Genomic DNA, 12261 nt, shown 5'->3' on the forward strand with positions numbered 1-12261 from the left:
ACGGTCATAAAAGAGGACCATAAAAGAAGCAAGAACAACCTGTACTGAACTTCAGGCTTCAATTACCTCAGTTATACTAAATGTTCATGATTCATTAATACATAAAAAAAGCCACTCGAGGAAAAACACTGTTGAGGAAACTAGGAGACGGGGTTCTTCACACATTTGACTCAAAAATTTGGATTATTCCCAAAACCATCCAGTTCTCATACCCAATAATCCTAATTCGGAATCATCAATTAACCTGTGGATGATGTTTTTGGACTCAACACAAAAAGGATGCACCAGGATTTGAACCTTAATGCTTCACGTGCTAACCGCTACACCACCGTGCACCCTATCCCCAAATGTTTTTAAAAAACATAATATTAATGAATGAGTCAAAAGGAAAGCTTCTTAGATGTTTGATCTGGAGCTAAACTAAGAAATCATCTCATAAGAAACAACAAAGCAGTACTCAAACACAGTGGTGGTAGTGTGATGGTATGGGGCATCTTTTTTCTACCAGAAAAACCTGAAGGACAAATGTCTTTCATTTAGTCATTTGGGTGAAATTGTCACGAGAATCTGGCCACCGAGATATAAATATGGCGCTCGAAAATCAATAGACGGAAGTCCATTCCCACTGCTGGAACAAAAAACATCATGGCGGCAGAAATTACTAGCCGAAAGTCCTCGACCAAAACCCTCGTTTTAAGCTTTCAACCTTTTTTTTTCTCTTTGATATACCGTAATTGCTTACATAATCAGCTGATTCACAGAGAAAAGACGGCAACTCCAACGACACCAACAAACGCTAGCCACTCCAATAAACGCTAGCCACTCCAAAGAATGTTAGTCACTCTAAGAAATGTTAGCCCCTGCAATGAATGCTTTCCACTCTCGCCAATTTACCACTTCCTGGTAATGTTTGATTCCAACATTGTGGAGTGTGTATCGCAAAAAAAATAGGCAACGGACTTGACCGTATGGAGCTGGAAGTAGACCATTTGCAATGGATGACATCACACTCACTCAGTCCAGTTCTCGTAGACAGTCAGTGGGTTCATGTTCTGTTTTAAAGGTGTGTGCTTTTCTTTAGTCATTCTCACCTGGTCACTGATCAACAGCTGTCCTCTGTTAGTCCTTAGTGTAATTAAGTTTCAATTTTCAGTTATTTTTTCTTCTCCCATTAGTTTCACATTTAAATGTTTAAGTTGTTGCATGATCTCTTTTTTGAGTCCTCTATTTTCACCACTTTATGAAAACATGTAATACATAAAATTCCTTAGTGTCACTTTTTGCTGCAATATGTGCCATACCTACTTCTTACTGCAAAGAAATTGAATCAGTTTAAAGTCTTTATTTCTATCAGTGTAAAATTTCAAAATCCAGTGAAAGAAAATTGTACTTTTTCTAGAAGAGGTGAGTTCTGCCAAAGCAAACCGGGACCGGTTCTACTTTAGCAGGTTCAGCTTTTTGGAAGATGCTCTCCCTGACAGGCGTGGAGCTTCAGCTCGCCCACTCTCAGCACTTCTTAATCAGATGTATATATTTGGCACGGGTCAAACCTGATTGAATAGTCTGTGGTCGATGGCGAGCAGACAGCAAATGTGTAGCAGCAGGGAGGTTGGCGAGGCCCGGGTCATCGAGGCCAGCCTGGATGTTATTTCATCCCTCCCTGTGACTTCTACAGACCCAATTATCTCCCCCCTAATGATCAAATTGCAGGGTGCAAGCTTGCAAGATTTCGAGTTCAAATAAATCGAAGAGATTGTGTGGAGAGAAGCCCGAGCCACAACAATTAGAGTTTTCATCTCCCACACAGATGTAGAGTCCTCTAAAAACAACGTGGACGTCGTGGAGGACCTGTTTATCTTCTCAGCTTATGCTAATTTGGGGTTGTGTTGTGGGTCTTGACAGTGCAACCAGGAAATGTTTGAATAACCTCAAAAACCAGGATGGTTCTGGAACGAACACGATCCCTTCCTATTGATCCGTGCGCGCTCAGTGCATCTGAGGACACGGATTTTGTCCCGAGGCGGGAAACCCAATCCCCCCCTCCACACACACACTTTTCAACTCCTCATCTTAAGCACACAATTGTCTCTTGAATGACCTTGCGCTGCGTTCCGCGACACTCACTGATTCCACGTCTATTGTGGTTGATTTGCCTCCTTCAGCTCACATTGTTTTTCACTTTGCTGAGTTTGAACTTTTGTCAGCCGTCAGCTCAGCGTTTGTTGTCTCTAATCCCGAAGAGACCACAGGATTTTTTTGGCCGATCCGGCTTTGGGGAGCGATGAGTCGATTGTGACGAATTTACAAGCACAAGTGCGCCGTGCTACCGCGAAAATCTTAGCAGCTAGATTAAAGCAAATTGTGCCTAAGCCCCGGGATTTGCAGATTCTCTGTTTCTCGGTTACAGACGACAGTGGAAATTCACTGAGGCTTGATTGTAGCGGGAGAGTGTTGGCTCAGCTGTGAGCTTTAAGAACCCATGATGTCAGAGCCTTATTTTCCTTGGAGAGACTTTCATCAGCTGCATTGTTCCAGGAAACCATCGTGTGTTCAAACCTGTCCAAAATGTGACACACACTCCCATACAGCAGCGTTTTTGCACCCGCATCTCTGCTGAACGCAGCACGACGACCCCACTCTGAAGCGGATTTCCTTGAAACCGAAGCTTCCACGGTGTTTGCCTTCCCTCTCTTTTTTTTTGTTTTCCCTCCGAAGATGAGTGTCCGTGATGAAAGGCAGCATGTTAATGCAGGACGAGGAAGTAAAGCGATGCTGCGTGTGATGTCATACAGCCCAGATGTAGGCGGTGTGACTTGAAGCGCCGCACCGCCGTCTGACAGGTGATGCAACACGCTTGAGCACAAACACCTGAACGCTCGCCACGTCTCTGTCAGTAGCGGAATAAACTTTGCTGGAATCAGCTGAAGATCCGACAATCTGTGTTGTGAAAACGTAAATATTTTGTCAATAATGGTCATGGATACCTCTGAATCACATCTGGTCGTCATAAGATTATTTGACTCTTGGCTTTTTCTGCTGGTGTTCTTTGTCAGAAAATTATGGTAATGATTTCCTTGAAATCCAGACCAAGGAAAGAATCCGAGCATTACCAGATAAAGACCTTCACCTCAGCCTGGAGTTGAATCCTCGGTTAGTTCCTGGGTGAAGCGTTCAATCGGATGGATTTTGCTTGGGTTTGCAGTCCATTCATTTTCCACGTCGAGCTCATAAAAGAAGAAGAACTGTGGCTAAAGGCACGGCAGCATTATCAAAGAGAGAGAAAGAGGTTAGAACAACAGTGGAAGGAGCTCACATGCTCGCCTGTGCTTCTGCTGGAACGGCCGTGCCCCGGAGGACAAGTTCAGCCCTTCAGTAGAAGTCTTCTCCGTCCAACAAAAATACTTACATAAATAAAGTCTGACCGCTCCAAGTACAATCACTTTAGCTGAGCTCCGTAGTTGTTATTCATGCCCCGGTTCTCCACCCTCGGCTCCTGTGATGTTAGCAGGGTAAGCCCTTTGAGCGGCGGAGAAGCCGTCCAAGAGCTATGTCGACACTTTTTTTCGCCTTTTATCAGCAGCTGATGGTCAGTGAGTAAATGTGGGAACTCTTCGATTAAACCATCTGAAAGGTTAATCGACTGGAGCGGTTCAAACCGGAAGCGATAAAGTAGTGTTTAAATGCAGAAATAGTATCTTGGAAGGGAGGTGGAGCTTCACGATCAAATAAAAATTATACTTCGCAGACTGTGAAAGAACCCTCTATAGCACATGTGTCAAAGTCAAGGCCCGGGGGCCGGATCCGGCCCTCCAGACCATTTTATTTTATTGTTATTAATGACTCGATGTTATCTTGTGCTTATTTCTAACTTGTATAAATTTGAAAAAATATATTTTTATGGAGAGTAAAATATTGAAAGTTATTTAAGGTTTAAGTTAATATATTTTGAAATAATATTCTTCCCTTTTAAGTAATTCATAGTTATGTTAAAACGTTATGGCTTTAAAGTTTTAAAAATTGGCATTATGCAATTTTTTAGGCTATTTTTGAGTTTAGCTAATATTTCAGCAACATGCTACCTGTTTTGGCTAATTTAGGCTTTTCTTTTAAATTTTCTTTGGCTGTTTTGGAGTTAAGCTAATATTTACATGCTAGCTGCTTATTCAAATTATTTTTTTTCAGTTTTTTATGATATTTTGAAATTTAACTATGTTTTTCAGCTGCATGCTAGCTGTTTTGGCAAACTTAAGTTTTTTTAAGCGTATTAGGCTAATTTGGCATTTAGCTAGTTTTTTCGCTAGCTATCAGCTTCAGCTTTTTTCGCTATCAGCTTCAGCTTGTCAGCTATGAATTTCAGCATGTTCAGCTATCAGCACTAGCATCTTCGGCTGCCAAATTTAGCTTACAGCATTCAAACTAGCATTACTGCAGGTAATGCTATATATCTAGTTCATAACTGTGTTAAGTTACAGTTTCAAAAATGTAATTTTAGTGTGTTCAGTAATGTTTGTCCTGTTCGGCTCGCGACCTAAGGTGTATTTGGGATTTTGGCCCCCTGTGAGATTGAGTTTGACACTCCTGTTCTATAGCAACACCTAAATAACACACACTCTGTGAACTACCGTAACTCTTGGACTGTTTGTTTTTAGACTCATTTTAGGACTTATTGAAATAATGACATATAATCTCTGTATCAAAAAAGTACATGTTAGCTGTTTTGGCTAATGTTGGATTTTTCTCCAGTGCTGGATAGAGTTCCATTTGTGCCAAAAATATGTTTTTGCGTCCACTATGTCTACTGAACAAGTGTATTGAACATTTATTCATGTCTACTCAGCAATATCTATTTGCAATATATTCCTTAGTATTCAATTCAATTTGATTTAAACAGCCCAATATCATAAAACAATTGTCTCATTGTAATTGTTCAGAAGCAGAAGGACGATCATAAAATATAAACTATAGCTGATTGCTAAATTAAACTAAATGGACTAAATTAGACCCTCCTCAGCCTCTACCGGTTAGTGACTCCTATCCTAAAGGTTTTAGAATCAGGCTGTACTCAGGACGTCTTTCTGAACGTTCTACCATAGTAGTTGCTGATTTCTTTTAAACCAGCCTCCAGTGGTCAATTAAGGAACATTTTTTGTATTTTTGGGTTTGCTTTAAAAGGGCCCTACCATGACTTTCTTAAGCCTTTCAGAGTGAACTTTATCCAAATATAAGATCATATATTACATTTGGACCACTAAAAAACAAATTATTTATGAAATATTAGTTATATTTCATGAATTTTTCCCTACCTGGGAGTAAAACGACTCGATTCCTGAAGCTCCGCCTGCCGCTGTGTGCTGCTGCTGTCTGCGTCATGACGTCATCCCAGACAAAATCTGTGTGTCTGTATTTTTCCCACGAAAATAATCCAAACTTCTTCAAAGATGGATGCATATACGATATATCTGCCTTTAGTTGGTCTTTCATGCTAAACTCCTTCACAACTCAAACGCGCGCCTTCTGCACAGCTGTGCGGGGACGGGTGTTAAGGTAGCGCTTCTTAAGGTAGCGCCACAGAAAAAGTAACAAACACCTATTTGATCTGGAATATATTGAAGACATTACACAACTGGAATATATCTAAAATGAAAGTCTTTTTTCGCTGATTATCACTGGTAAGAGGATGAATTGAGTGTTGTGTGAGCCGGGGGGCGGAGCTTGCAGCACAGACTCTTCCTGGAGGGAGCTGTTTGAAACGATCTTACGTCAGCACGTTTCCAACTACTCGCTTTCGTGGGTATGGGAGGGGCTGCTGCAGACAGTGCAGGTTTTTAGAGGATTACTCTTAAATGCGTGAACGGATCAAAATGTCGCTTTGGGGTTCTTTATAGTGAGGAATAAACAGTAAAAAACCTTTCAAAACCTCAAAAATGTCATGGTAGGGTCCCTTTAAATACAAATTAAAGTATTTTAGTTTTATGAATTATGCACAAAGCTGTAATTGAACCCTCAGGTGTTTTAAAAGACAACATGGATGCTCAGCCTCTTCTAAGGATTTGGTCTCCTATGGCCTGCTGGGCTCATTTCAGCTTTTCGGATGTCAAAAGAGAACATCTGATATTACTTCCTGCCCTCCGACCCCAAACTCCCCACCATCTTTCCCTTTTAATCACTGCATCAAAAACCAACTGAATGAGCTTTCTTACTCTTTTCTTTCCCGTTAATGGGATTGCAGCTTCCCTCCTTTACACTTTGAACTTTCTAACCTTTAAAAGAACGCCTCATTTTGAAATGGTGGTGTATTTAAGTCTGTCTCTGACACATAGAGCAGGTAAATCCTCGCCTGTTGACGCCATGATGTCAGCCTGCTCCGTCCTGTTCACCTTAGTGCTGTTCTCTGAGCTGAACGGCCGCCTGGTCACTGTGGCTCTGCCCTCGTCCAGTGCAGAAGATGCAGCAGCAGATCGGGTCGGCTTGGACGGCGTACTGGACGACGACTCCATGCTGAAACCAGCCATCATCCGTCCAACGTACAGGAGGAGCCTCACGTTAGACGACAACGTAAAGGATGAGGAGAGCCCTCAACTGGTCATCATATCGGTGAGTTATAGAGCCATTACATCACTAAAACTTAAAAAATATATGATTGATTTGTTTCTATCAAACGTAATTTAAATTTAACAAATAGATAATATTGGCTATAGTTGGTTCTGTGAAAATTCTGTTTATTCTATTCTATAAACTTAATTGGTTTGATTAAATAATTTGAGTAAATAATAAGGGAAAATCAGGACCAACATTTTGAAAGTTTTATTTATAATCTGTTTCTGAAGGAAGCTTTATTTTGAAAAGCTACATCCATACATCTGTTATTTCCTGATTTCTGTGCCACCCACTAAATTGAAACTCCCAAGCTTGTAAATTCATTAAAAACAAACATATTTGGATTTTATTTATTTATTTGTTTTTTGGCAGATAAGATCCAGACAAGAAAATAAAGAAGACCCTTTCAAAATAAAAAATAATTGCTTTTAACAGACAAAACCGGGAGTTTTTGACTCCAAATTTGGATTTATTGTGATAGCTGTTCTGTCACAGCATAATAATAATGCAGAGCAACTAGCTTTTTAAATGTTACAAAGATGCAGCTAATAAACTTGTTTAAACAGTGGATTCACGGTTTTTGATTATTATTATATTTAGAAAAAAACAGTTTTTGTGACTTTTCTTTTTAAGAGTCAGACGAGGTTGAAGTTGTCTGTTTTTTTAAACAACTTTTAAACAGTTATGGGTGTAAGGGAAAATCTATTTCAATATTTTAATGGTTCCTACAAAAAAATATTGTGTGCAAATAAAGTTAAAAGCAGCTGTAAATATTTTATAGAGGATTAAAATAAACTTTAGTCTCAAAAGTTGAGGGAAACGGGAGCTTAAAAATAAAAAATGATCTGAAATGTTCGCTTTAGATTTAAAAATGTTGTTAAACCAGTCTGTCACCTAATATATTATAAACTTGTTAGCCTAATTTTCCATTTTAGCAATAAAAAATGAAGTAAAAAAAAAATGATGAATGATTAATTGATACACTATCAAAAAAGATTTATTACTTTAATCATACAAAGAAAAACCTTGGGTTCGCCAAAAAATGAAAGATATTTTTATTTAAAACTATAATATAGAAATTATAGGTGATAATAGTAAACATATTGATCTAAGCCAAACTCAATCTCAATTGTACAAGGGGCCAAATTCCAAAAACACACCTTAAGTCGCGGGCCAAACATTTATTGAACACTAAAACTACATTTTTAAAATTTTTAATTGTAACTTTTTAACATAATTATGAACTAGATATATAGCATTACCTGCGATAATGCTAGTGTGAATGTTGTAAGCTGAATTTGACCGCTGAAGATGCTAGTGCTGATAGCTGAAGATGTTGAAATTGATAGCTAAAAACACTGACGCTGATAGCTGAAAATGGTAAAGCTGATACCCAGCAAAAATATTAGCTAAATGCCAAATTATTAGTGTAAAAACTTTAAAAAAAAATAACTTAAGTTCGCCAAAACAGCTAGCGTGTAGCTGAAAGATTTGCTAAACTTTAAAATATTCTAAAACAAACTGAAAGAAATCCTAAAAACTGCTCGCGTGTAAATATTAGCCTAACTCCAAAACAGCTAGCCTGTAGCTCAAACATTAGCTAAACTTAAAAAAAAGCACTAAAAACAAAAGAAAAGCCTAAATTAGCCGAAACAGCTAGCATGTAGCTGAAACATTAGCTAAACTCCAAAACAGCTATAAGAACTAAAAAAAAAAGCCTACGTTAGCCAAAACAGCTAGCATGTAGCTCAAACATTAGCTAAACTTCAAAATAGCTTATTTAATTTTTTAAAATGCAAAATACTCCAAACAGCTAGCAGAATGTCAAGTTTTAAAACTTTAAAACCGTAACTTTTTAACATAATTATGAATAATAAAAAGGCAGGAATATTATTCCAGAATAAATCAACTTGATTTTATATTATATATTACAATCCAAAAAATATATTTGAAATAAGTGCAAGATAACATCAGGCCATTAATAACAATAAAATAAAATGATCTGGAGGGCCGGATAGAATTACCCGGAGGGCCGGATCCGGCCCCCGGGCCTTGATTTAAGCTGTCATTTTTAGGCAGCTCTGCAGGGAAATCCTCTAAAAACCATCTGAACAGTACAACAGTGGAGGAAACCTCATCTTTACCCTTTGAATTGGCAAACGTCCTCCTGTCTACGGCTAACTCCAGGTTTTACGCGCACGCCAATAAAAGTATTTTACAGCAGCACTGGAAAAGCGGGAAATACTATTAGCTGTAAAGGTCAAATGATCACAAGTCTATAAATGGTTTATTGAAATCGCAGCGGGAACAATGATGATATGCTGCTGTTCCGTCAGAGATTTGGCCGCGGCCGTCTATCTGGACTGTTTCTGGTGACCGCATCTCCCATGTGTCATGAGCACAATAGCTATCTATGTGGTAATGAGGGGAAAGCGAGCGATAATGGAGACAACAAAGACATCCAGATGTTTGGGAGCTTTCGGAGGCAAATGGGCCACCGTGTTGTTGTAAAAACGAGGGGAACGTGTTTGTTCCACTTTACTTACGTGTGGCTTGGATCAGCTGACGAAACGCAGATCCAAACCATGTGCTGCAAGTGAAAGGACAATCTTCTAAAAGCTGCAGCTCCACTTCCAGAGCCCGGAGTGAGGGAATGAATCTGAGCGGCTGTTGCCAGATGGAATGACCGATTTGTTTATTACAGGACACGAGGCTGAAGGGGCGAAGTTTCCGAGGGCTGAACTCGGCCTTCGCCCGGAGACTCGCAGAGAGAAGCCCGGGCGACTACAGCATGAATGTTGATCGGAGAGATGACCTGAACAGTGAGTCAGCATTTTTTAACCGTTTTATGCTGCATTCACAGCATATGTATTTTCATTCTTAAAGTCTCACTCCAACCATTTGTATTTCTATTGTAGAAGTGATTTTTGAAAATTATAATCATGCAGTTTTTTGCTAAAACTTTTGTCGTTTTTTAGACATATTTTATGCGGCAGTAGGTCATTAGAAATACAATTCTGGGTTGTGGGCGGGACCGAGAGCTCTGCTGGCATATTTAAGCGCAAGCTTATAGCCTTTTGCTAACATTAGCTGCGAAAAAATAATGACGAGCGATATTGGATCAATCTAGTCGTACCGTTTTGAGCCAGAATCGCAAGTGTTGAACGCTTATCATGTCTCGTACACCTAAGTGTAAGCGGGCCAGGGGGAGAGGAAACTCTGCCACGCCCATTTCAGCAGCTGCATCATTAATCTGAGCTTTTTCTAGCATCTGGTTTTCTGATCCAATGCAGTTTCAGTTAAGAAATACTCAGAAATCAGTTTTAACAGTAGGTAATTTTATATAGGTTCTCTACTATGAGAAAAAGGCCACAAGAGCATGTTAGAAACACACAAAAAGGATCGTTTTCATTGGAGTGAGTCTTTAAGTCAATTTACAGATGCGATCAGAGGTCCTGTAGCAGCACGCAGCAGAATCTGATCATTCTACTACTGAACTTTATGATATTGGGACAAGAATAATAAGGTAACCAAACTGTATTGTTATATTTTTCCTTCTCTGACTAATGCAGGACAAGTCTTCAAACTAGGTCCCAGAGAGGCAGAAGTACCGCTGAAAGCGTCCTTCATTCAGATGCAGTTCCTGCAGTAGTACTGGGAGAGCTTCTGAATGATCTCATGAACCCAGACGTGGAGACGTGATTACAAACTCTTAGTAGAGCTTTTTAAAATAAATAAACCTGATCTCTCAACATCATTTGTGTCTTACATGCATATGCAGCCAATGTAGCAATGAGGCTAAAAACCTTTGACAATAGCTAGTCCCGTATGATATCAAATTTATGAATGTATTTTTTATTAGGCATCAAAAAATTTTGTCTGATGCAAATTTGATGCAATTTAGTGTAAATGCAGCATTAAAGTTCTCAATATTCATTTAACTCTGTTTTGTTTTCTTGTTTTTCCTAGTGCTGCGATGTATGATAGGACGAGTGTACCGGCCGTGTTGGAGTTCATAACTTCTGCTGCGGCCGTCTCAACAAAGAATTTCTTCCTATTGTGTGTTTGTGGAAGTAGAGTGCAGAAATACCATGGACTGAATATGAGAACTGGACTGAGTGACCCCTCCCCCGATCGTGTTTCAATCAGGAAGTACTCGCCGGCTCAGAGAAACCAAAGTCCGACAGACTTCTAAAGACACGATACATGTTTTGTATCATGTTCCTGATATTCCAATTTTTAACGATTTTTTTTTTTTGTAGTTCAAGTTATAAACGGACGAATCAGATGCCTCAATAAAAGTGGGAGGTGCCTGCTAGCATCAACGTATAATGTTGCAAAGTTTAATTGACAGATTTTGTTTAGCTTACTTATTAACAGACTAACTAGTTTAATCCTGATTGGGCGAGACTGGTTGCCATAGAAACTCAGACGGATCGCTGCATATTGACATCTGGTTCCAACATGGCGGCGTCCATATTGCAAAAAAAAATGGCAACTACTTTAAATTTAAATTGGTCGGAGCAGAAAGTAAACCATTTCGTATAGATGACATCACTCGGTCCAGGTCTCAGATACAATCAATGAGACAAAGATGTGCAACAGAAACAAAACTTTATTTCTACAAGCTTATTAGATGAAAGCTGAATTTGAATTAGAAAAAATAAAGTGCAATGAAGAACCAACGTGTCACATTTCATGAGTTCCTGTTGCAAAAAAACTCAGTGTTTGTGATATAAGAAGTGGAAATAAAATTCAAGTCATAATAAAACCACATTAAAAAAATAAAAATACATACATCCAGAATAAAATATTAGTACCATTGGAAAAAAAATGAATTTGTTGGAAGCATAACCATAACATAAACCTGACTAGCCAACACATTCTTATGCCCAAGTCGTCACATATTGACGTTTGGTTAAGGCCCCTTTCGCATCACTTTTTCACAATTGGGGAACCCAAACTCCTTATTTGACATGCTGGCTGTTCATAAAACTAAGGGTCTGCAACCTTCGGGGTGCAGTACAGTGTGCACATTGGTCCTAGGACGCATCCAGAACTGGCACCCTAACCTTTACCCAGTATCGGTTTGTGCCTAGTACCTCGTCTGGTACTCGTCTGGTTAAGGTTAGTGTATTGTTTCCGGGTTTAGGTACAGGTGCGCTACGTGTCATGCTACTGGACCGGTTCTGGTTCCCGCCCGGGAGGTTGGAGACCCATGATTTAACGGGAACAGCCAGCACGTCAAAAAATAACGAGTTGGGGAGACCTAAAACGTCAAAAAGTGACACGGAGGGGGGCCTTAACCTAACATCAATATGTGACGATTTGGGAATTATAATGTGTTGGACTACCGGTGTACTGTCCTCGCTGAAGCGTAGTGTAGCCTTCAGCTAGACAGCTAGCTAAACTTTGATCCAAAAGAAAACAAGACGTGTCCTTTTCGACGTTGCTTTAATACACATTCTTGTAATCTGATGTACAAAGTGAAACTGTAAAAAATATGGAAACAAAAACAATCATTAGCATCCTTTTTAACAGCATGAAACAAATGAATTAAGCATTTTTAGTTTTCATGAAATAGTTCTGACAATGTACTAAATTGAACATGACTCACAGCACAGCATTTATAAAGTCTAACTTTTAACCTTTAAATCCGTTTTT

General features: G+C 39.3%; 1 protein-coding gene across 1 annotated transcript; it reads left to right on the forward strand.

Annotated features, from left to right (window-relative positions):
* The first annotated feature begins 6286 nt into the window (after positions 1-6286).
* pmch (pro-melanin-concentrating hormone) lies at positions 6287-11390 on the forward strand. Its single transcript, XM_024291274.2, has 3 exons — positions 6287-6594; positions 9302-9419; positions 10567-11390. Exons 1-3 carry the CDS (start codon positions 6349-6351, stop codon positions 10614-10616), a joined length of 414 nt encoding a protein of 137 aa, XP_024147042.1. The 5' UTR covers positions 6287-6348; the 3' UTR covers positions 10617-11390.
* Positions 11391-12261: the final 871 nt, after the last annotated feature.

This window comes from Oryzias melastigma, linkage group LG23 (assembly GCF_002922805.2).
Source record: "Oryzias melastigma strain HK-1 linkage group LG23, ASM292280v2, whole genome shotgun sequence".
NCBI classification, from domain to species: Eukaryota; Metazoa; Chordata; class Actinopteri; order Beloniformes; family Adrianichthyidae; genus Oryzias; species Oryzias melastigma.